At 46.8% G+C, this 25,484-nt stretch overlaps 1 protein-coding gene and 1 long non-coding RNA gene across 6 annotated transcripts; one reads left to right on the forward strand and one right to left on the reverse strand.

Moving 5' to 3' along the window:
* Positions 1-1,377: 1,377 nt before the first annotated feature.
* Positions 1,378-25,099, reverse strand: LOC118517458 (high mobility group protein DSP1-like). 5 transcript variants are annotated; one of them, XM_036063616.1, is made up of 6 exons: positions 24,922-25,099; positions 10,207-11,926; positions 8,247-8,456; positions 5,935-6,098; positions 5,694-5,868; positions 1,378-5,597 (listed from the first exon to the last, which is right to left on the reverse strand). In XM_036063616.1, exons 2-6 carry the CDS (start codon positions 10,777-10,779, stop codon positions 5,337-5,339), a joined length of 1,383 nt encoding a protein of 460 aa, XP_035919509.1. In that variant the 5' UTR covers positions 10,780-11,926; positions 24,922-25,099; the 3' UTR covers positions 1,378-5,336. The 5 variants fall into 5 exon arrangements, with proteins under 5 accessions (XP_035919509.1, XP_035919512.1, XP_035919508.1 ...); XM_036063619.1 differs by lacking the exon at positions 24,922-25,099 and adding an exon at positions 21,625-21,764; XM_036063615.1 differs by lacking the exon at positions 24,922-25,099 and adding an exon at positions 21,611-21,753.
* Positions 9,299-10,189, forward strand: LOC118517462. Its single transcript, XR_004908301.1, has 3 exons — positions 9,299-9,566; positions 9,778-10,021; positions 10,106-10,189. It is a non-coding gene; the product is annotated as an uncharacterized LOC118517462 (long non-coding RNA).
* Positions 25,100-25,484: the final 385 nt, after the last annotated feature.

Consider the following 25,484-nt stretch of genomic DNA (forward strand, 5'->3'; position numbering starts at 1 on the left):
GCCCAGGTAGCGCTAAACGACTTACACACGAAGCAGTGGTTCGTGTCTGTGGTAAGAAAATACGCGAAGACCTCGGGCGTACCGTAAATGCCGCCTAGATGGCGCTTTTTCCTGTATTTTAACCGGCCACAGCCACAGTGCACTTCTTCCAACTGTTTCCATATTATTGACTTGAATATTATTGACCTGATGTAGCGTGCCTTTCTTTTTGCTTTATGCTGGTTTCCACCTAACGTTGACCCTAACCCCTGATTTTGTTAATCTTTTGCATCTAAATATATTGATTTTATTTACATTTACCTTACCGTTATACATTCCAGTTCTGGGATGTGTCTGTATGTGTCCCCTCACACACATGTGCGTCACCGAACATCCGACAGGAATTAAGAAAAAAGCTCCCTCAGTAGTGCATCGCGAGGTTCCTGGTTCCGATTCCGGTGTCGAATTCGGTTCCGATTCCGGATCCAATTCCAGATCCGACGCCGGATCCTCATCCTGTTTCGATCCCGATCCGATTCCTGACCAAATTCCCGATCCGTTTCTGGATCCGATTCCTGATGCGGTTCAGGAGATCAAGATCGGAATCAAGTACGTAACCGATGTATGGAACCAAATCCAGTACCTAACATCTTCTTATTGTTCTGTAGCCCTACGATCTCGAAATCACTCACGGGCACTCACTTTTCGCAACCGAGATACCTAAAATTTAAGGTAAAGAGATTAGGCTAAAATGAGAATAATTACTATAATATTCAATATTAATGGCCATAAATATTAATGAATAAATAAAAATTCACTTCCGTATCTCATCCGGTCCCGGAATTGGTTCTATAAATTGATTCCGGACATACTCTTCCGTATCGATGCCGCAAAATTCGGAGCGCTCCGGAATCGATTCCGACCAAACCATCGATTTGGTCCATCACTAGAGTTTGAAGATTGATAGTGAGGATTGACTATCCAACCACGTGGTATCAACAAGTCTAGTAACCGAGAGATGGCAGGCCATGAATAAAGGTAGGGTACTCACGATGGGGAATCGAGTTCGACCCGTTTGTGCAATGAGTTTGGGTCGACCCGTAGCTACACAAGCAAAACATACAGCGAGTTCTGAATCACTCACGTACACATGGGTTTGCGCTGCACCCCACAACAGGTTGTTGGCCCGAATTTCGTTGGAATATGAAAATACGACCCAAACCCCCGGCTCCGGATCGCTTACGGATAGGTTTGGAACGAACCTCCCATCACTTATTACCTAGGATTTTGTGTAGCTAAATTTTCTTTCTTCAATTCCCTTTGCACAACGCTTCTCTCTTTCTCTCTTTCACTATTTCTAGGCAGTTTTTTTTTTGTGTTTCTTCCAAGGGGTTTTTGTTTAGCTTATGATGATTTTATATTTGTTTATTCATGTTTTTGTTGCTCTTGTTGTTTGTTGCTGCACTTCCTTCTTCCTTCTATCTGTAATTCATTTGTATTGAGTGTGTATTCATGTGTGTGTTTTCTTTTTTTTGTTTCTGTATGCGTAGTGTACTAATAATTTTTTCCTCTTCTGTTTTTAATATCGCGAGTGCGCGCGCGCACACCCACACGGCCTCAGAATTCTTATCCGCTTTCTACTAATATCGAGCTTCTTTCATTTTTTTTCCTTTCTTTTCCTATAGCTTTGTGATCAGTGTGAGCTGGTGTGTCCTGCATACTTCTTCTTCACCACACACACACACACACACTTCTACCTTTCTTCGCGTACTCTTTTGCTTTCCGTCTCTCTCTACTACTACTACCTGCTAACTTAGTCTCTTCTTGCGCACCCTCCCTCTACCTTCAGGATGCGTCACGGCGCTCGACACGTGACGCGAGAGAAGCAGATTGATGGCAAAAGAAAAGAACTAAAAAAGTATTTTAAAAAAAACATGTTTAGAGGTTTTTTTTTTTCACTAACCCTATTAAAAAAATGGTTTCAATGATGCACAAAAAAAGGCGGACGATGGGGGACAATTATAAGGTAAAAAAAAAATTAGAAAAGAAAATTTAATGTTAAGTAAATCCAACTATTTCTTCTCCCAATTGAATTCGGACTAATACTCCCTCCTCCCCCTTCCCCTTCCCCTCCCCCACTCCCTCCTGGCGTACCTCTTTCTACGCACTCCCTCACGCTCCTCCACTCCCCCCCCCCCCCCCATTGCTCCTTAGTTACACGTGCTTACACGAATTTTCATCTTATAATTCTTTTAACCTGTGGGCCTTACTAAAACTGTTTAATTATTACGATTTTTGTTGTTTGTTTGTTTTTTTGTTTTGTTTGTCCTATAAAATGTTACTTTTAAATTTTATTACAATGTTTCCGCACACACCACACACACACGCACACGCACGCGCACATTTTGTAGGTGTGCGCGCACTGCCTACTGCCGGTGTGCAGAAGAAGAAAGTTGTGTGAGTTATGCGTGTGTGTGGGTGTGTTTCATTTGTTTTTCTCATTCATTCTCATTCTCATTTCATTTCACTTCACACGCGTTTCGGTTGTCCGCTTACTAGTATGCTGTACCTCGTGTGTGTGTGCGCGCTACTACAACCACCCCCGGTATTTCTACCATCACCACCCACACACACACCCACACACAAAAGTCTGGACATCGCTGTGGCGTATCCCACCTACGCACTTAAACAGTATTTGTTGTGATTTTGTTGCTGTTGTTTAATTATGTCCAAGGAAGGGTTGGGGCTAACCCTTTTTTCCCTTACATGATTTCTGCGCCAATATGTGTGTGTGTGTGTCTTGCTTACTTTTTAAACCTACTACACAACACACACACACATACACCACTATGGGAAAAGGATAGAGGATAATGGAGGATAAGTGGTAGATAGTAGTAGTAGTAGTAGTAGTAGTAGTGATGGATAGTGGGAAAATTACGCGTGTGAGGGTGGACATATTGGAAGTGGAGTGATTTGGATTTGGGGGGGGAGGGGGGGTGGTTGATATACCCAACCAAGATCCAAAAACCCCGGGGTCACATATCGAATCCACACACACACACACACACACACACATACACATCCTGTGGCACACCGACAAGGGGATGAAAAGAAATGCACCGGAAACACATATTTAACATGCAAAGAGATGTTTATGTACACCTTACGATGTGTGTTTGTGTGTGTGTTGTAGAGAGAGAGAGAGAGAGAGAGAGGGCGATGGAGAGAAAACGGTGGAGAGAGAGAGAGAGAACGAAAAAAAAAATACCATTGTCGCGCTCTTTCCTCTAAATATGGATTACTTATATATTTCTTTTACAATATGGTTGATTTTGTTAGAACATTTCTTTTCATGCCCAAACACACACACACACACTTCATGTTGGGTCTTTTCCCCCCGCGTTCAAAGGTTCAATTTGTGGCCGCCGCCGCCGCCGCCTGCTGTTTTTGTTTTTTTTTTTGTTGCTGTTTGCTAAGAATTGTTGAAATTCAAATGTTGCCCCATTTTGATGACATCATGTTCGTCCATATGCTGGGAGTGTGTGTGTGTTTTTTGTTTGTTTGCTTTTGTCTGTCCACTAATAAAGGGGAAAACAACTTCCACGGGTGAAACGGGTGGTGGTGTGTTGGGGGTATCTGTTTGCTATTTATCATCATAATCCGCGCGAATTTTGCCTGCTGCTGTTTTATTTCCTGTTCCCCCCTCCCGCGGGTGCTGGTGGTTGTTGTTCGCAAGAGGCTTTTCTTATTTAGCTTTTTTTTTCGTTTGTTTCTTGTTGTTTATTTTGTTTGAGGAAAAGTAATGAACTACCGATAAATGGGGGGGGGGGATGAATTTGAGAAAGTAAAAAAAATGTAATAATGCATATTATCCACAATATAATGCATTTTCGCTTACACCAGACACACACGCACACCGAATGAGCCGCGATAACACAATCAAGCGATCGTTTTTTTTTGTTTCACACTGCGTGGGTGGTGGTGGTGGTGCTGTGGTGTAATATCCTATCTCTCTTTCCTGCTTCTCCCTCTAACTCTCTCTCTCTCTCTCTCTCTCTAGAACTTAAAATTAATGCGCTAAGAATGTCACAGAAGAGACATTACACACCGTTTTTTCTGTTTCAAACACCTCCCCCTCCTTAACAAACAAAGGAAAACCAAAGATACTATTTGCATCTTTTCTTTTTCTCCTCGGAAGGGCTGCTACAATCTAAAAAAAAAAAAGGAGGGAGCGGGGGGAGGGAGAGTCAAGATAGTGTGTCACGGGGCAACCGGTAAACTGTAAGGATGATTTGTCGATCAAATGAGAGGGTCGCATGATCGGGTCTCTGTCTGCCTGTCTGTCTGCTGCTGCTGCTGCTGCAACAAAACCATGGCCCCCCACACGCATACTAATATTCCTCATTTTCCTTTGTTATTAGTTCACTTTACATAGGTCGGACCGCGCTCTGTTCGGCCTCTCCCGTCCCGTTTTTTTGTCTGATTACACATTACCTCCAATCTCTCTCTCTTTCTCGCTCTACTTACAGATTCGCTTTCAATGGGTTGGAGGGGCTGGGGGGGGGGGAGGAAAGGGGAAGAGGGAAGGACAGAGGATTGTGAATTTTATGGAACTCTCTTTCTCCTCACTTCCTACATTATCCTTCCGTGTATACCTTTCATTTTTTGTTGTACTTGGCTAATGGGGAGGAGGGGGGGGGGGTGGGGAGGTTCACCCACCCACCTTACAAACTTTTTTCTTGTTTTTCTTACTTTTCTTCTTATGGATGTAAAAACTAGGCAAAAACTAACACGAGCGCTTCCTGAATAAGTTCTCTCCCTCTCTCTCTCTCTCTCTCTCTCTCTTCCGCTTTTCCGCGCACTGTCTCTCTCTCTCTCTCTTTTCCTTATATAATTGTGTGTCGTTTATAAAAAAAAATTAATAAAATCGGCACTAAAGTATAAGGTTTGCAAAAACTTTTGTAATGTAATTTTTTTTTTTGTAATGAGCATCGAGATGTGAATGTGCGCGTGTATGTGTGTGTGTGTGTGGAGGGAAACATATTTCTTAGCTATTGTTTTGAGTGGCTTTTTTTGAAGGATTCAACAATGCACTTCAGTAGTAGTGGTAGTAGTTTTTTCTTTCTTTCTTTTTGTTGAAAAAGATAGTCGCGAGAGTGGAGGATGATGAAGGGTAAAGGGGTGGGGGGATGGGGGGGGGGGAGAGAGTGGTTTGGGAGGAGGAGTGAATGTTGTGTTGGGAAGAAAGGAAAGAAAAAAAACCGTTAGGTGGTGGGTGGGTGGTGGTGGGTGGGTGGTGGTGATTGTGTGGTGCTGCGCGCGCGCGCTTGCCCCCTCCCTCGACCACCAACACCCATTTACTCATTATCGTCCTCGTCACCGTCCTCCTCGTCGTCATCATCGTCGTGCTGCTGTTGGACGGCAGCGGCGGCCGCTGCTGCGACGGCGGCGGCCTGCTGCGCCTGTACCACCTGCGCCTGTAGCTGGGCGGCAGCGGCCTGCTGCACATGCTGCGGGAGATGCTGGAGCCCGGCCTGCTGCAACTGTTGCGGCAGGTTCAAACCGGGTGTGCCGCCACCTTGCTCATTTTTACACTTCAGCTTATACTCGGTCATCTCCTGCAATTGGTCGGTGGTGAATTAGATGTAAGCTACACATTTACGTGGGGCGGTAGAGAAGGAAGGGGGAGGGGGAGAGGGGGGTGGAAATCGTACCTGCTCATATCTTTGCTTATCTTTTTCGGCCATTTGTTCATACTTCTGCTTGATTTCCGCGTCCATGTCGGACCACTTTCGGCCCAGCTCCTTCGCAATATCGCCCACACCGTACTCCGGATTCAACGCCTTTACCTTGTTCCGCTCATCGTGACAAAACCAGAAAAATGCCGACCTGCAATGAGTAACGAGTGTTAGATTTGCAGGATATAAAGCGGAGCTGGCGAGCCGGTGTACTTACAGCGAACGCTTCGGTGCGTTGGGATCCTTAAACTGCTTCCGTTTTTTGCCCCGTCCCACAACGGCGCCCTTCGGAGGCACGTAGCTCTGCATTTCCAGTTCGTACCGGGCCTTGTCCTTCTCAGCCATCTCGTGGAAACGCTGCTTCTCCTTATCCAACATCGTCTGCAACAAGGAGAAAAGAACAAACAAAAAGTTCGTTATAATTCAACAAATTCCTGATTTTCCCCCGGTACTAATCGGTATTGCCGGACTTTTTCGTAGTAATTAGAAAACTACAAACGACTGAGGAGACAGCAGACCTTGTTCTTCCAGGAAAAGACGCGCCGCTTCGAAGCGTCAGATGAACAGCGCTGCTGGAGCAGCTCCCTCAGTCGGGGACATCCGCTCGTTTTACAAGAGGTTGAAAGAGGCACGGAGTGGATTTGCTCCTAAAACTCCTCCTGACAGACGAGCGTAAGGGTGATCGAAAGGTGGAAGTGCTACTTCGAAGGGCATCTGAACGAAGCTGAGACAGGAGAGGTTGGTACAAGTAGCAGAACAAGCCAACAGAAGCAGCAACACAGCAGTGCAGAAGACGAAGTGCAGATCGGCCATCTCTAGGTAAGATTGCCAGCGCCATCGAGCAGCTTAAAAGCAACAAGGCTGCTGGTAGTGATGGGCTGGCGGCCGAGCTCTTCAAGATGGGGCCCCGAGAGGCTTACCGTCGAAATGCACCAGTTGATCACGAGAATCTGGGAACAGGAAGAATTACCGGAGCAGTAGAAGCTGGGCGTCATTCACCCGGTCTACACAACATCGTGCTATTGCAGTCCTCAATGCCACCTACAAGATCCTGTCCCAGATCTTGTTCTGCAGACTTGCCCCCCTTGCTACGGAAATCGTCGGAAGCTGGGTTTGTAGGAGGCAAATCCACCACCGACCAATTCTTTACTCTTCGGCAGATCCTTCCCGACATGCCGGGAGCGCCAGATCCCTACGCACCACCTCTTTATCGACTTCAAGGAGGCCTACGATACCATAGATAGGAATGAGCTATGGAGCATCATGCAGCGGCACCACTTTCCTGGAAAGTTGATCCAGTTGTTAAGGGCCACCATGAACGGGATGCAGGCAGCGCAGAGTGAGAGTATCGAACATGCTGTCAGAGTCGTTCAAAACTCGCTGGGGTCTGTGAGGCAAGGGGACGTAGACTCTCCTGTCTACTGTTCAATATAGCCTTGGAAGGTGTTATGCGAGGCGCGGGGCTGGACAACGACATCCGTGGCACGATTCTCTATCGGTCTCTCCAATTTATTGGCTTTCGTCATTGTGATAGAGCCCGAGTGGGAAGCAGCGAGTTAGTCGACGGCGACAACCTCGAGGTGGTAGAGGAGTTCTGGTATCTTGGGCCTGTCGTTACTTCGGATAACGATGTCAGCAGCGAACTCCGGAGACGCATTGTGCTGGGGAATCGTGCCTACTACGGCCTTCACCGTCTGCTGAGATCCAGAATTCTTCGAGACCGCACGAAATGTGAGATCTACTACGAGCTTGCTGAGCTATACGACGAACCGGACATCCTGACGGTGGCGAAGACTGGCAGGATACGATGGCTGGGGCATGTTATCCGGACTCATGCCCCGCCAAAAAGGTATTTGTCAGCGACCCTCAGTTCGGCACGAGGCGTCGGGGAGGCGACAGCGAGTTCGTTGGCTGGATCAGGTGAAGGGAGATCTGTCGGAGATCGGGTGCCTACACGGATGGGAAGCTGCAGCTAGAGATCGAGTTTTCTGGAAATCTATTGTTGACCGGGCCATGTCACGACGACGTGCTCTTCAAAAGAGTAGGCCAACTTGGTGATGATGATGATGATAAACACCAATCATCCTTCCCTGGTTACCTTGCTATAACTTTAACCCCTATCACAATCGTTTTTTTTTTGTTCTTCGTTGGCACTATAACCTCGAGAGGTCTCGGCCTACCATTTCTGGCGTTCTGTGACTTGAAAGTAGTCACCCCCTTACGTACGGGCAGGCGTTCTGGATTTGAACCCCGGTTCTGTCGTGTGATGACCGGCGACCTTATCACCTCGGACACCGGACCCGCCCCGACTAATGGCTAACGAAGTCTCTGCCCATTAATTCGTCGTCAACTAATTGCATGTGCTCTGGATTGCTTGGCATCACTGGATAAAGGAATAAAAAAAACTAGGCCTACGGAAACCGCGTGTGTTGTGCCCTCCCATCTTTCGCCCAGCGCGCGGATCTCTTAGCATTCCCGCGGCGCCTTTTTTTTGGAGATATGCATCACCCACACCACAAACCAACTTACCTTCCATCGTTCAGCACATTTGCGGGAAAATTCAGCGAATATGACCTGCTCCTCCGGATGCTTTTTCTTGTGTTCTTCCCGGCAGGTCTGCACAAAGAACGCGTACGCCGTCATGCGCCCCCTTGGCTTATTGTCTTTAACCTTACCACCAGCAACGGTGCCGGTGACCATTTTGTTCAGAATTGCGTTATTCTGAACGTGCGACTGGCTCTGCAAATGAGAAGAAAAAAAGAATTGCGAATTAGCGAAACACCTATCTTTGATGGGGGATGCGGTTTGCAAGTGCAACAACTAGCCTTAGAAGGCCACTGAAACATAAGATGTGATTTTCTTTCTATGCATGGAACATACCGAACGTTGGATCGATCAATCTAATAACGTTTACGATGCACATCCTGATGGTGATGCAGTTACACACACGAGGGTAATTTTGTTTTTTTACACAATCAATATAGTTTTTCTTCATCCTCCATTCGTTTTTAGGCTGTCAAACGGCGGTATGTAAAGACCTTGACTGTAACTCGAGCGAGTACGCAGATTTTGCTGTTGTCGCGTATGTCGAGCACATACTGTATTCGCAAAACGATTTTTTATGCGATTTATGCGAAAAAGCATCGGTTGTAAAATTTCTATTAAGGGAAATTTTACAAAAAAAATAAGAATATGAATTTTACTATAAGCGTGTATACAGTGTAAATATTTGGAAAAATATTATTACGCATTCAAAGGACGATATGTGACCACAGACCAGTTTAATCAGTAAGGTCAATAGTTTTCCTACAATATAATTCAACTGCTATATAGGAGCGATAGGAATTATATTTTCCGTTTTAACAACATTAAATGTTTTTTTTTTTTAATTATAAACCAACAATAAAAATTTAGCCAGACTTGCGTTTCTATCAGGGGGTGGTGTTTACAACACCCGATCGACATGGGACAGAGGCATGGCAGGTATACCTTTGCCGAGTTGTTTTGACACTGTGCGGGAGCCTGTTCGTGGTGTCATCGTCTGCGAACAGTTATCCGTCCTGGCCAAAAGGCTAACCCTTTCCAAGTATAGAGATAGTCAATGCTCTACCCACGATGAACTGGGCCGAAAAACGCATACTTGCGGTGCGTTCATCTTCCGGTCTTTCCTTTTCCATTCGCGCCCGCAAGCGGCTGGCTGTACCGAATTGCTGCTGCTGATTGCATTTCGGCGAAAAGTGCGAGTGTGACTAGTGAAGTGTAAAAAAGTTGATTCTGTGATACGGAACAGACGAGTCTTGTGCGCGATACAGAAAATATCGGTATCTGATGATTCAATATGAGCAAAAGGTGGGTAACTATATTAGATGTGAGAATTCGTTCTCTGAATAAAACCGGAAATTGCTATCGAACAGGGACGATGAATGGTTGGGGAGCAGGGATATATCCCGCTCCACAGACACCACAATCGACACTGTTCGGTGCGATACTGGCATAAAGCTTTCGTACGAGCTTATTAAATGCGTACGGTGATTCTTGGCGTGTATGTATCATCATTCAGCATAAGGCGTCGCAGTATTTTGCTTCCAAAGATCACCATGAACATCCTTCAACCCTGGTTTGCTCGATCATCTTCAAACAGTTATCATTCAACTCAACTCAAGAAAGTTCCCGGACGTGATTTTATGGTCTATAAGCGATCGGTCGCTTCATTATCCGGAAGAGTTCTGAGGAGTACCCCCTGATGGGCGAGAAAAGCTGTCCAGGAAACTGGATTGAGCAGCTAGAGCGCACCAGAGCATGAGGTAGGGGAGGATGAACAGTTGATAAGATTTTCTTTTCGTCCTCGTCTTGATCATGGTTAATGGCTTCGTATTTTATCGCCAAAGAACCCCTAAAATCTCCCCAACCGCTCCCTCCCCGAATCCCCGTCTCTTCACACCTGTTTTCGCCTGTAGTGACAAAAGCCACCCACGCACATTACACATACCTGATGTTGAGTTTGCTGTTGCTGCTGTTGTTGCTGCTGCTGTTGCTGCTGTTGCTGTTGCTGTTGTTGTTGCTGCTGCTGTTGCTGCTGCTGCAGGGAGTTGTCGAGCGCGTTCTGGCCGCCCGGGTACCACCACTGGGTGGTTGGCGCTGTGCTGGACATGGTCGGTGGGTCGCCGGGCCGCGCCACCACCGTGCTCATGCCGAGCCGGTAGTCGTACGGTGCGTTCGAGGTGGACACCGTCACACCGGACATGGTCGTGACCGGGTTCTGAAAGCTGTTGGCCATTTTGTACGAGAACAGCTGCTGGGTAGCGGATGTGGACGTTGTGCTGTTGTTCCGGGCGCTGTCGTTCTGCTGCTGCTGCTGCTGCTGGTTCTGCTGCTGCTGTTGCTGCTGTTGCTGTACCGCGACCTGATGCTGCAGTTGCTGCTGGGCGAGCTGCTGTTGGTGGTGCTGATTGATGAGATGCTGATGGTGCTGCAGTGTTTGCTGTTCCGTCGACGAGATGCCACCCGGCCACCAGACGGCGTCCTCACGCGTACCCCAAGCACCGCGATGGTGCTCCGACATCTTCCTCTGCTGCTAGCCGACACACGACACGCGGTACGCGCACGCTGGCGGCTGTTCGTTACACCGGGAACAATCGAACCAGCGGTAGGATCGACCGGAACAATTGTTGGCAGGTGTTTTACACGCGCGGGGGGGGGGCCTTTTGCGCTGATGCGTTGGTGGGGAGCGAGTGTGTTAAATACACACGACGGTAAAGAAGCCACACCAACCGTTCATATGCCGACGTAGCCGAGTAAATTACAAACACCACACTGCTTGTGAAGAGAGGGGGGGGGGGGGGGTGTGGGACACTAATAAAACGGTGTAAAATCGGAACCCAAAAGCAAAAGATCCAACTAACAAACAAACTCCCGTTTGCTGGTCGCGCAAAGTGAAGCGGAGATTAGATCGTGGGCCCGGGCTTTGAACAAGTGTCACAGACCAACTCGGGGGATGCGTCTTAACTCGTACTCGAACAGTTCGCCACCACAACTACTGATGCTGCTGCTGCTCCGAAGGATGAAGGCAATATTGATGTTTTCGACGATTGACCGCTACTCCTACTCATCCTTAGAAAAGGATGCTGCTGTTCGGCGATGCAAACACACAACGAGCAGAGAGAGAGGGAGAGGGAGGGAGGTGATGTGCTGGTCTCTTTCGCACGCACGCACGGCGCGTTACTCAATAGACACTACTCGCCTCTCCGGTGGTCTCAGCTCCCCAACGCGTACCGGACCTTCCGCCTAGCGTCCCGCTCGCACGTCTCGTTCGTCGATGTGCAGAAACGGTAACGAATCTCCTTCCGCTGCTGCTGCTGCTTCTGATGACGCGACGAAACGATGCACAACAATGTCCGCGCCAGCGGTGCATCAGGTGATTTGTATAATTGTGGTTAGAAACGGTTTTGCTGCTGCTGCTGCTGCTGCACTTACTGTCGCCCGTCTCTTGGGGATTTTCACACGCCACCACCACTTATATTATGTTTCACTGTATGTTTGTTTTTGGTTGTTACTATTTTGTGTGTGTGTGTGTTTCCCTTTGGCACGGAAACACCACCACCACTTGCTTTTTTTTGTTATGTGCACGCGCACACTTGAATAAATCACACACACTCACGCACGCACGCAATGGGTGCGTTTTTGTTCTGCTTTTATGCTTCGCTATAATACTTTAGTTTAGAACGAAAATAGAATAAATTAATAAAAACTTAGGAAAAACAATAAAACACCACACCACAAATGCACCTGTTATGATGTGTGTTGGGTAAGAAAGTTCATATGCGAAACACATGCGATTGGGCGCAGGACACTATGTGTGTGTGTGTGTGTGGGTATGTGTGTTCGGGGGAACACATACGAGGTGTGTCACTTTTGTTTTGAACGGTTTACCAACACTCATTTCCATATTCCCCGAACATTCTCTACAGCCTAACGAACACTACACCGGAGGATGATGCAGCAAGTTGCATTGTTTTGTTTACAATACTAACGACCTCTTAATAAGGTAATGCATGCCATTTCCTGGCTTATTAGAGCTAATGCTTTATCTAACACAGTTCCGGGGGAACGATCCGGATGGGATTTGAACCCCGGTGTCCTGTCGTATGAAGCTGTGTTGCCGCCTTCAACAGCTTTTTTGGGATGGAACTGCTTCAAATTTGGAACGTTTAGAAGAAGCAATATGCGAGACAGTGTGGGTATATGCGATATGCGGTATGCGAGACTGTGTGGGTAAGGATCCAGTTGAATCCTTGAAGAGCGCCACATGAATACGGTGATTAATGCTGCTTCGCTGTCTTTCCCATATCCCCATTTAGAAGTACATATCACGCCGCTCAAATAAATCTCAGGATCATACTTAAGTCAGTGTAATAACCTATAACCGATGTTATCTTGCTGTGTGCCTTATATCCGAATTACTGACATTCTTCACTCAGATTTTTTTTTTCTCCCGGAGTTGGATAGTTAGTAACACCAGGGCCATCCGAACCCCGGTCTCAATATCAGAGAAGGCACGAGTCGTCTCGAGTCTTTTACCCAGTCTTCTTCTTCTTTTGTTGCTTTGGCTCAAAAATCCTGCAAAGGTCTCGGGGCCTGCCACCTTTTATGACTTGATGTGACTTGATTTTATCCGTAGAAGGGGAGGAGGCGGTCTCTGGATGGGATTTGGTACCCGGTCCGGCCGTGTGGAAACCACCGGACCCGACCGCTCCAAGATCCTCATCTGGTTTATTAAGATTGGAGGTTAACGAGGCCACATCATCACCGGTCAGGTGTACTGAGGGCTGATCTCGCACACCTCGGAAGTCGTTCAACAACTATCGCTGGGAACTGCTGTATGGAACATTTAGCATTCGTCCCTGGTACTGTGGTATGTCGATGAGCTGGGACTCCTGCCACTAAACTGAATTCTGAATGAGTGAAAGGACAATGACCTGTACGACTCCGGCCATGGAGGCTGAGCACTGTCCTAAGAATGTCACTGAACGACCAATGCTAACTAAATCCATTTTAGGGTCGTCATCCACATACCATAAAAAAAGAGCCGGGATATTGGATTCTGCCAGCTTCACGGTTGGTACGGTCCACAAGTAAGAAAGGAAGATTAAATAAAATAATTTCCTCTCCCAGCACATTGGAGGGCCACATATATGTTTTTACGACACACGCATTCCGCTTAATTGAACCGTTTTAGCACCGAATAATTTAAAAGAAAAAGATTGCAATTGCATTTTATGCAAATGAACATTTAACTGTCACCGTTGGACGAGGACGACCAGCAAAAGTCCTCCAGAAGGTGCGTATGTTGTTGGGAAATGAAATTAACACATCTCATCATTGCCATTCCTCCCTCATCCCCCACCTTCCCATACATTCCCCTCCACCATCCTCCCAGCAGCGAAGCATCTACCGCGTACTGTGATTTTATTGCATCCTAACACCCCGACCCAGGACAGATCCGGACTCCGGTTTTATTACCAGACCCGGACCCCGTTTTATTACCAGGAAATGCATCATCGATTGCTGAACGACGGCTGCACGGCAGGTTGGTCCCGCGCCTCTTAGCGAACAAAGAATGCATTTGTTTGATTGTGTTTACTGCTTTGGTGCTTGAGGCTAGCTGAGCTGAAGCTGGTACGGAAACCCCATTCGCAAGAAGAAAAAAAAACATTATTCCTGTTTAATCAGGAAATTGACATTTCTTTACGATTAGTCAGGGTTTGAAGATGCAATTTCAAGATCGATAGCGTGCAATCATGCTCTTAAGATCTGTGTGCTGCCATGTAATAAAATAAAGCTCTTTTTCTTGCAATAACTTGGGCGCTGTGCATTTTTTCATCCTCCGTTACCGGGATAGTTAAAGGCCCCTCGAAAGGACAAGATTCGATACCACAAATGGCACCCCCTAGTTTTATCGGTCATATCTTTTCTTCAAAACAAATCGGCAATCGGTTCTGGATGTCTTCTAGCGACCGATTCCGAAGACTCTAGCAAATCCCATGCCTGCTGTAGGACCGGATATCTCCCTTCCGAGAGGTTCTGGTGCTAACGAAAGCGAAAAAAGAAGAAGTATACGTCGTTTCCACTCGTAACTCGTTCAACTCGTTTCATTTTGGCCACTCAATTCCAAAACATCCCGTCTCTTCACCTTTAAAAGCAGACGTGTCAAACACCTCGCATGCACCACAATTTATTGCGGACGCAAATGTTTTTGTCATATTCTTGTACGAATTTGATTCAAAATTTTCATATGTTTTTGTTAAAGGGGTTTTTTAAATATTTTATTCGCACCAGAAACCCGAAAGCGAGCAAGGGTTTGACAACACTGTATTTTGTCCGAAAACCCGTAAACCTTTTGTCCATATGGATCTCATCGCCACCGTTCGCCGAATTGCTCCATGCGTGTGCAGAAGACGATGGTATGTGTGGTGCGTTCTATTGTCGTGCGTTTGCCCCTCTCTTCTAACGGTGCGTTGGAGACACTCACGGCACGCGCTGCCCTGTTTCGTCTATATAGATGTGCAGGGCCACCCATAACAGACGCGTTCATTTAGTCTTTGACACTTAATTAGATCGGAAGCAGCAACTGCGTGTAAATCCTTCTGCAATTATGCGTATTTTTTGTTCAGTGGTTCAGCGTGGTGTGCTTTCGGTGGATTTTGTTTGGTGATTATCAGCAAACGTGTGAAAAATAGAGCAAAACAACTAAGACATTTCCCCGGGCATATAGTGCGAGGGGACGCGCGTTCTCTTATGGTGATTGTTTTGGTACAGGGAAGCTTTGTGTTATCGACTTCATACATCAAGGAAGCCTGTTCATCGTAAATTGCAAGTAAGCAACACTCTCCTACTAGAGATTTAAGTGCAGCAAACTTTTGGAAAAATCTGGGGGGTCGGTGCGAATATCCAAAGGGAAGTTTGCCGATTGCAACCCAAACATAGAACCCGATGCCTTACATTCCCATACTCGCACGCACACAGACACTCACATGAAGCATCTTTCCAGCGTGGTAGAAACAGAGGTTCACGATTAGTTCATGCAAGGAGTCGACAGGGAAAAAAAATTCCCTTATAATTATAATCCCTTATAATCCTCCCTTTTTTTCTATCACGATCCCTCCCTCTCTCTCTTTTTCTATAGAATTGTTTTTCTATCGTTTCTTCCTGTGCATTGCTCGCTCTCTCCCCATTTCATAAACGCAGATGAATATTTTCGTGCGGAAAGATGAAATGTGTGCTCTTTTTGTTTGGTGACTGAGAATATTTTGGTCAGTTCGGTCATCGTAGTTGGGAGCCATCCTTTTCTTGCTCACACGAACATAATAACATCCGGAATTCCGGTCGTGATACTGGCTGGCTGGCTGCCTCAACGCCAGCAGCGCCCCGTACGCGTGCGTGCGTGTGGACACGTGTGTGTGTGTGCGTGTGTGTGTGTGTGTGTGTGTAGGATCGTGTGTTTTGCTTCGTAGCTACGTGTGCGCAGCAGCAGCAATCGCTCCCAAGCAAAATGGTGGACGCATTTTAAGTGAGTGTGTACGTGTGTGTGCGAGAGCGAGAGAAAGGGTAGAGAGAACGCGCGTTTGCCTTCTTCCGGTTTCGCTTTCACATGCGTGTGTGTGTGTGTGTCTCGGCTAGGTATAATATGATCCATATTTTCATAGCAAAAGCATCAAAACTTTGCTGCATGGTTTCAAAACAAACAAATATACTCAGTACAAAACATTAGCCAGATGGGTTAGATACCAACAAACGTTCCCTGTTTCGTAAAAGAGTGTATGTACGTGTGTGAGTGAGTGAGCAAGAGGAGACTGGATATAATTCGATATCCAAAATTAAATTCAGAAAAGTACGGATTTTTAAACGCGTACCTTAAATGAGGCCGTCATTAAGCTGATTGAAAAGGCCGCTTTTAATCTTGGATTTTCCAAAAATTAACATTTTCTAGAATTCACAAATAAGGGTCGTTTTTTTCTTTACCGTTTTTCCTTCAAAAACACACACACACACACACATTGTGCATAGCTTATCGATTCTTCCATTTTTCCAGCACACCGGAGAAGCAGGAGAAAGACAAGTCAGTTCAAAAGAGATTTTTAAATAATAAATTTTAACCACCAAAACGTGTGCCGTTCTACTAGTGTTGGTGGTGGATGCGCATCAAGGGGAACCGACGCCTGGGTAGAATCCGCGCGAACCAAAAATACAAAATGGCAGGAGTGCGAGCGAGACCGGCGGCGCCACATTCGGCTCGTGCTCGTGCTCGTTCTTCTTCGTAGAGCAGACACACACACCCGTACAACTTTATACACTGCACGCAACGGAAGAGCCAAGTTTCGTGTTGCGATTCTGTATGTGTGTGTGTTGGTGCATGTACCGGAACGCGAGCACGCGCGCGCGGTCGCTTTCTTTCACATGCACACACACACACAACACTAGCGTGTATCTCGGGGTGTATTGGTGAGCGGACAAACGGCAGTGTTTTTTAAGAAGAGAAAAACAAAAACGAACAACACCGTGACAAACGCCGATGGGTGATGATGCGCCGTCTCTTTGGGTGAAAAATCGATCCACAAAATGTTGAGTGTTCGAGAAAAGGTCGATAAAATTGAGCCCGGTGTTTGAAGGAAATTGGGACTTTATCGAGGCATCCAAAAAATAGAGCAGACCAACCACTACAATTCTTCCATGCCTAGCTAATTAATCCCAATCCTAACTTTTAAAAGCATTTATTCGTGCCAATGGTGGATTGCTCGTGGTTACGCGCACACACACACGCTCACCATCAAGCAAAATAGAGAAAGAAGGATTCTGGTAGTAGCAACACACATACACACCATACAGAAAGTTCCATTTTGGCTGTCTAGTTTCAAGAGACATCAAAAACGCAACAAAAAGGAGGAAAATGTGATTTGGCCATATTTTTCTTCCAATATAATTTTCCCCAAACTTATATATGCCACCCGAGGAGAGGGTAATGACTGCTTTTTTGGGAGAGAATGGGGGGGGGGGGGGGGATAGGCAAATGCGCGCGCGAACCCCATAATGGCGGCATTCGAATGCGAGCCCGCGCGTGTGTTGGTGCGTGTCTTACGCGTAAGCAGAGTCAAAAAAGCGCGCGCGAATTGCAGCTGCGTTTTCTCTTTACGCGGTTTTTGTCACACACGCACACCTCACGGAATATTTAGTGATCGGTATTAACACACATCCACCAAACGCCCCCAAGAAGCTTCCTTTTTGCGTAGAGAAAGGTACATTTATATCTACTACACAACACAACAGAAAACTGTGTGTTACCATGTGTTTCCTCCATTTTCTTTTACACACACCTATTTTGGGTGGAAGGAGAACAACCCTTTGGGCTAACGAAGTTAAAATTTTATTTCCATTTTATTTTTTGCTGTTCCATCATTCTATAAAACCAGAATTTTATCCCGGTCGAGAAGAAGTGGGAGCGAGAGAGAGAAGGAAGAGAAACGCACCGAAATGTACTTTGCACGCGCGCCAACATGGCCTGTTTGGTTCGGTCTCGCTCTATCGTTCGATGTTTGTCTCTTTTTTTTGCGTTTCCGTTTCGGGACGCGCCGCGGCCACCATGTTGTGTTTGCAAGAGTGGTTTTTTGGCTTCATCACACCGTGTCCCGGCACGATGGCTTCCTATTTGCAAGTCCTGGGGTTCAGTATGTTCAGTGCATTTTAAAACTATGTTACCATGCGTTGATCCTTGTGACATTTCACACCGTGGATGATTCCACAATCATCCCAGCCAGTTGACAAGACACTTCGAGAAACATTTTACTCGAAGTAGCTAAACGCTCTCAAAACCAGCTTAAAATGTGTGTGAGTTTGAGTGCGTTGTTTTTGGCTTGTAATTTATTTTATTTAGTCTGGGACATTTTTTTGTCCCGATATTTCATCATGCCCGCCACCGACCGTGTTTCATCATTGCAATGCAGGATAATGTTTAATGGCGGCGCGCAACCCAACAAAGGGAGACGCCATTGCGCACGCAGCACGCGGTGAGCGATCGAAGAAGCCATTGCGAGAGAGCAGCACATTTCACGCACACACAAAACCGAACGGCGCTCTTCTCTTCTGCTCGCCGCGTGTTTATTTGAAAAAGCAGCCAAGTGAGATGAGAGAGTGAGTTGTTCTCTCACTACTGTCGATGGGGCACGCGGTGACCGTTCACTATGGAAACGATCAAGGCCAAAAGGAAGAGAAAAAAAATTAAACGTAAAACAACGACAACGACCAAACAACGCCGCAACGGCAGAGAAACGCGTTACCGGAAGGATATTTGTTTTAGATTCTTCAAAGCGAATTCCCCATCCCAACCAAAACCCACCAAATAGTGAGGAAATTAAAATGAGCAGCATGGTTGCTTTTTTTCCCCCCAATGAACAAAAAAAACATCAATTGGTGGAATTTCGAATGGGAAAAACAGGTTTCACAATATACGGATTTGACGATAAGTAGAGCCTGTAGCCTGTTGTCCAACCAATGTACCATATTTTTACATCGGGTTCAACGAACTGCTACTGCCCGGCGTATATCCTCCATTCCATTTTTGCTCGTGTGAAAACCGGCGTTCGGAGCGCCAGTTCCAGTAATGATTTTCCTTACTCGAATGCATTATCCCGTCACGGGGAAAAGAAAATTCCCTTTTTTTAAAATTTCCACGAGTTTTCGCGATCTAATCCCCCCCAAAAAATAGCAGCACGACGCGCACAGGAAGAATTCTCTCTCTTCCCCCGGCCTATACATGTACACGCGCGCGCACACACACACACAAGAGGCAAGATACTCATACCACAAGAATAGTCGTGACATAAAATGTGTTTCAACGTGAAAGAGATAGGACACCGGAAAAAGAAACCTCCAATAAAATAAGGGCTTCTTGCTAGTTTATATGTATGTGTGTGATTCTCGCCGAGTGAGCGAGAAAGGATATGTAACACGTACGCAACACCATAAAACTATACTATCCCCCCACGTACACACACACACGCGCGCACCTCACACTTCCGGCATTCGATGATGGAGAAGTGAGTGCGCGTGTTTTTTTTGTATTAAATTTTTGCAACCTGGAGTCCATCATCCTTTTGCCCACCACTGGTGTGTGTGTGTGTGTGTGCGCATCATATCCTTTTTTCGTGCAAAAAAACTCCCTCTTGTTATCAATACACTTTTTTGCAGCTGTTTTTCTTTAAGAAGGTACTACTAATATAATTGTTTCTTTTCTTTTTGCCTGTTTTTCTGTAGAAAATCACACATAGCACTAACTCTCTCAAACGCCATTGCACACATGAACAAGCACGCATACACAAACACACGCACAACGGTTTTCATCCAATCCAGCTCGCTCGCTGCTGCTGCGCTTCTTGTGCAGCTGTATCCTGGCGCTGCTTAAGGGGGAAGGAAACACACTTCTGCTTTTTAAAAGAAGAGTTTTGCTGCTACTACTGCCGTTGGTTCTTGCTTTTTTGTATGGTGCAGCTACACTGCTACGGCTGATTTGTTTGAATTGTGGCGGTCTTTTTGGTTGATTGATGCGCTCGTCGATTGACCGCGGATAGAGTTTTGGGCGCCATGAAAGGAAAACCACTGCTAATTGCTAACCGGGGTCGGACATTAGCATCCGTTTAATTCGTTATAACAACAGAAGAGGAACTACTTTCTGCAGCGATTCCTTTTCGAACTTAACTGCTTTTGTAAATCATCTGGTCGGGGCCCGCGCCACCCAAACCAAAGAGATCTTTTGCTTTCGTACTACAATTTCTTTCGCACGCACTCACGTAACAACACACTCATATTCTCCCTAGAGGAACACGCTGCTACTGCTCCTGCTGGTGTTGCGCTGAGATGATGCTGGCGGTGCTGCTGCTTCTTCTTTTCCTTTTTTCCTTTGTTTTCTTTTTCTTTTTGAGCGGTTGATAGTGAACAAAATCCGGTGCAAACGTTTTTTTTTTTTTGTTTCTTTTCTCCCTCTTCAGGAGCGAAAGGGCAAAACGTGAGCACGAACCGGGAACAGTGCGCGAGAGCGAGCGAGCGCCACGAACGAAAGAGCGCCAAAAAGCGGAGAAAAAGGCGTTCCGATCGTATTATATACATATATGTATGTGCGAGTGAGCGAGACGCCGCACCCGTGTTGGAAGCCGTAGTAGCGACGCGCGCGTCGCCGCCGCCGCCGCCACCGGGCCAACACTTCCATTTTTAGTAATTTCTCACAACGCGGTCGCAACAAAGGGGGGGTGGGTAGTGTAGTAGATGGTGATGATGTGATTGTAGTAGTAGTGAGTAGTACTAGTAGTAGCTGTTGCTATAGTTTTATTAGTAATAGCAATGCCAGCGCGCACCAACAAATATACACACACACAAACACACACGGAGCGAGGGAATGGAATGGGTGCCATTTAAATTGTGCAATTTTGCGCTCATGAATTTTACTATTTTGCTAGCGAACTGTGGCTCCGAAAGGCTTTTTTCACACTACCCAGAGTTAACAAAAATGCGAGCATGTTGGTACTCGCTTCTACACACACCGCGCGCCCGCGAACGAGGGCGCTCTCATATAGGGAACACACTAACAAACTGTATGGCGCGCGGCGCACACGCGACATGGCGACGCAACGTTTTGGTGGTGGGTGGCCCCCGTGCCTTTTGCAGGGGCTTTTATTTTATTCTTTTACGACTAATCGAAAAATCTTTTGCTTCATTTGCTTTAGTTCCGATCTCGTGCCCGTTTTTTTGGGACCCAGTATATCATCGTCATCATTCGCGCGGTTGTATTTGAGAGATGCTTTCTCACTTATATCCACACACACATAGGGGCGCGCGCGCGCCCGTACATACACACACGCACATACACTTGGAGTAGCTCAAGCGAAAAAGCTTATACAAAATTGTTGATTCAAAAACATATTTTCATTTCGTTGTATGCCCCAATTCCTAATTGATTCGATTTCGTAAGGAGCGAATAAAAAATCTTCCCCACGGGCACAACAAAATCGATCGCATTTGGGTCGTCTTAACGCACATCATATACCACACACACACACACACAGTACACCATTTAAATTTCACACACACACACACACACAATCTTCGCGGGCGTGCTTGTTGGGGGATTCCAAAAAACTGTCTTCCTTTTAAAACCACAGCCAAAAAATAAAGCAAATCCCCACAATTCTCAATCGCTCCCGACAACGAGAAATTGTGCCACACACAACCGGGGAAGGACACAAAAGCGAGATGGGCGACCGTACACCTGGTCCTCGTGAGAGCGAACGAGAGCGAGATATGCGTGTATATATATATACTGTGATGCTGGGTAACGCTCGCCAAGAGCTTACAGTAGATTCCGTACACTGCTGCTTGCTGTTCTGCCCGCTGTCGACCAGCAACTGTAGTGTGCCGATAGACGGTCGCTGCACAGGGCATCATCATACACGTCCGCGCGCACATACCACACAACACAGCGACGACGTGGGGCTGCCGTTCGCGCTCACTTCACACCGGGTGAGCGTGAGAAGTTGGGCGCGAGAGCGCGTTACCAACACATCTCGGAAACCCGCAGAGGCATAACGCCGGTGAGCGAGTTGGGTCGATACACGGTGTGGTGGGCTCTGACGCACACACGCTGTACAGTGCGCGCGTTCCAATGGAGATGCGCCATATGCGCTTGAGCTCTCACCATCGTACCATTAATACAATGGCACGCACGACGCGGCGGCGCTTGTGGCAAGCACGCGCGTAAGCAAGCATGATCTCATGCATCTCGCGCGCGAGAGAGAGGTATGAATCTTTCGGTAGTGAGCGCAACATTTTCGCTCATCTCACACCGTTTCTGTACATTTGCTTGCGGGGCATGCTTCACGCCGTTTTGTATCCCTTAAAAACTGCGCTACTCGCATCAGTTTTGTCTCTCTTAGAAGTGTGCGTGTGTCAAAATCTCCATTTTGACAGAACTTCATGTCGATTCCCATCTTCCCATTTGCTTTCTATCTCTTTCTTCTCACTCTCACGCTACCGTTCTTCTCATTACGTGAAACCTCATCTCACCCATCTCATAGCTATTCTCATCTCATTGCGCGTTACGTCTGGAGGAATCCAAGCAGCAGCTGCCTATGTTTTGACCAATCGAAAGGCAACATTGTTTTTCTCCGCCTAACTAGCAGCGATCTACCCGGAGGTACATACACACACGGTTACGGCTTTTCCGGGAGGGAAAAATACAGAGAGATTTGCAATTTTTAAAATCATCAATCCTGTGTACATAGCGGTGTGCTAATTGTGTGCAGGACTTCCTAAAACAGCGCGCTCAATGTGCCAAAGAAAAACACATGCGAAAAAAAAGGAAAAATTGACTTAATTGAAAGCAATTCAGAAAAAATGGTCAGGTGTGTCTGCGAGTGTGTAACATATTGTTCTGTTTGTTCTGCCCAAGGTTTCATACATTTCCCATCACCTTCTATAATCAGAGTTGTTTTGTTTTTTTTTTCTCATTTTAGGTGTACGTAGCAATATGGCCAGAGCAATACGGCCAGACCGTTCTTTATGAATGAAAAAACAAAAAGCAATATGTCCAGGCCTTCCTTAATGAATTAAAAAAATGGCCAAACCGTAAATTGTCGCTAATTCTTGTTACCCTCTGCTTCAAACAATGGTAGCTTGTACATCTCATTCTGATGTCAAACAACAGTACAGAAGCCGACAACGCGGAAAACAAATAACAAGGAGTGTTCCTTGGAAGCGACTGTCAACTCTCAGCTATTGCGAATCAAGGTAATCAGAAGACCTCTTGAGGTTGTAGAGCCAAAGAAGAAGAATCTATAGTTTTAAGGCTAGTTATTAAAAATTCGTGGTGCGGTCCTCCGGTGGCCGATGTGTTAACTGACGCCTGTCTTTACACGACACGACCGAGGTTCAAATCCCATCCAAAACTCAAGCCATAACAAGCCAGAATTGGTTTGGCGAGACCTTTCGAGTGTTTGTAGTGCCAAGGAAGAAGAAGAAGAAGCTATTGAGAATACAAAACAAAAACTGTCAATTTATGTGACAGAGTGACACATAGCGAGCAGCGGCTTCACCGGAACACCTAAAAGCATAACTACTGTACGACTAGCCACTGAGCAACTCTGAGTAGACGCCGCCATGCGGTTTTGCTCACTGGGTAAGTGAGACAGTTGCTGCGTGAGAGTGTGAACAGCAGATGCAGAGTGCGTTCACGCGGCGCTATTTTGCTCTCTAATTGCGTTGTCTACTACTAGACACGCGCGCGCACCGCCGCTTCAGAGTTCTCAGCGCCACTAAGCCCGCGTGAAACACATTGCTGCACGCATTCCCAAAAAAAAAAGCTAAAAAGCTACCAACACCAATGGCAACACACCGCTCATCGCCCGAAATGAGAATCCACGCGTGTGTGTGAGCAGGAGTAAGATGGAGCGTCGCGCGCCCAGCTTTGAGGGTTTTCTCACTTTGGCACGTCACTTGCTTTTTAGTACGTTGGTCTTGCGCGGGGTGGCGCTGTGCGCGTACACCAGCAAGCCAGCCAACCGTCGGTTGATCGGTCGTAGACTTGCTCGCACACAACCACCAGCTTCATATACGGGCACAACCCCTGCCTTCCCGTATGTGCTACCTTGCCCACTGGGATAACGCAAGTAGGTAACGCTTCTTGCGTTACTTGCCTGTAACGCGCTTCCCGTTGTTGTTCGGTCTGTTAGGATGAATGGTAACGATGGAGCTACCTATTGTTTTACCATTTGAGAATGATTTTCTAGCAAAACACTGTCCCTCTCAAAGTATTGGTGAATTGGTGCAAAAACTGCGCTTCTTTTTTCCTTCTCTTTGCTTTCTTATCATCATCACCATCATCAAAACCGTGCCCCGAGCACATACAAGCACACACACTGTCGCTTTTGTTTTCTCGGCGTGTGTGTGTGTGTGCTTGGGTGCTTCCTCTAAACCCGCGTTGATTGTACAGTTTTAATTGAGTTTAACGTTGTTGTGTGTTGGGGACAGGCGTTTTGTTTATACTCGTTTGTTTAATTCTTCTGATAGAAGAGAGCCTGTATCGATCGGGGGAGGATTTCTTTTTTCCTTGCGCTTGTGTGGTGGATCGACCGCGGGACGACCAGGACACGTATAACACACACACACGCGCGCGTCTCATACCCCATCAGCAGCAGGCGAAAAGGTTACTGGCACGACCCTTTTGTATGATGCGATTGGTTTAGGGCGACAACCACAAAACACAGGGCATTATAAGACAGTATAAGTTAGAGATGATGATGCAGGACACTGATCTCCTTCTTCTAAACACACTACACACACACACACACAAACACACGATGTACCGCACAATACGAAAGTCTTCACAATTTCCAGATTACCACGCACTTGCCTCTCTCTAGAGAGCCTGTCTCTGTTCGTGCGTTGTGTCCTCTTTTGTGTTGGCAACCCCCGCGGTCGAGGGTGTTGCGCGACAATCGGTGTTCCCGAGCGCGGCTTGTGTGTTGAAGCCACTGCACACACACATACACACAGATACGCACAGCTCGATGCTTTTCGGGAAGCTTTTTTTTTTGATTGCTTGCTGCCTTTGTGGTGCTAGCCTGTCGGTCACCACCCTCTGTTGCCTATCCGCCGCCGTATTGCCTACCGCCAAAAGGGGCCAACACACTGTGGCTTCGGCTTCTACTGCTGCCTGCTGCTGCTGCCTGGGTGCTTCGGTGCTGCACGCTTGCTTGCTTGCTGCTTTGTATGTTCACTCCACTCACCGTACGGTAGGAAAATACGGTAAGCATTCACGACCGTACCCCGACGGAGGTCAAGGAAAAAAGGCGACCGTACGCTTACCTCCGGGGCCTGGCCGCACCTTGGCGTGAGCGGGATGGAGCTACGGCGCAAAACCTACCACCACCACTACTCCCTACCACCGTCCCCTGCCCCCTTTTACCCTTACAGTATCACGAATACAGTCGCTCATGCTTTATCTGTATGTGTGTGTGTGCGGTTGTGAGAGTGTGTGTGTGCATTTTTCCTTCATTTTTAAACACCATGAGACCTGAGCGAGAGAGAGAGTGACAGACAGAAAAAGAAGCCGCCATTGTAAAGCTCCCGATTGGTTTGGTCTGTACATGTGTGTGTGCATGATATGGATGCTGCCGATGCTCTATCAGGCTTCACACAAGAAAAGGAGCCACATCTCGTGTTTGCTTCCCA

This window comes from Anopheles stephensi, chromosome X, assembly GCF_013141755.1.
Source record: "Anopheles stephensi strain Indian chromosome X, UCI_ANSTEP_V1.0, whole genome shotgun sequence".
Lineage (NCBI taxonomy): Eukaryota > Metazoa > Arthropoda > Insecta > Diptera > Culicidae > Anopheles > Anopheles stephensi.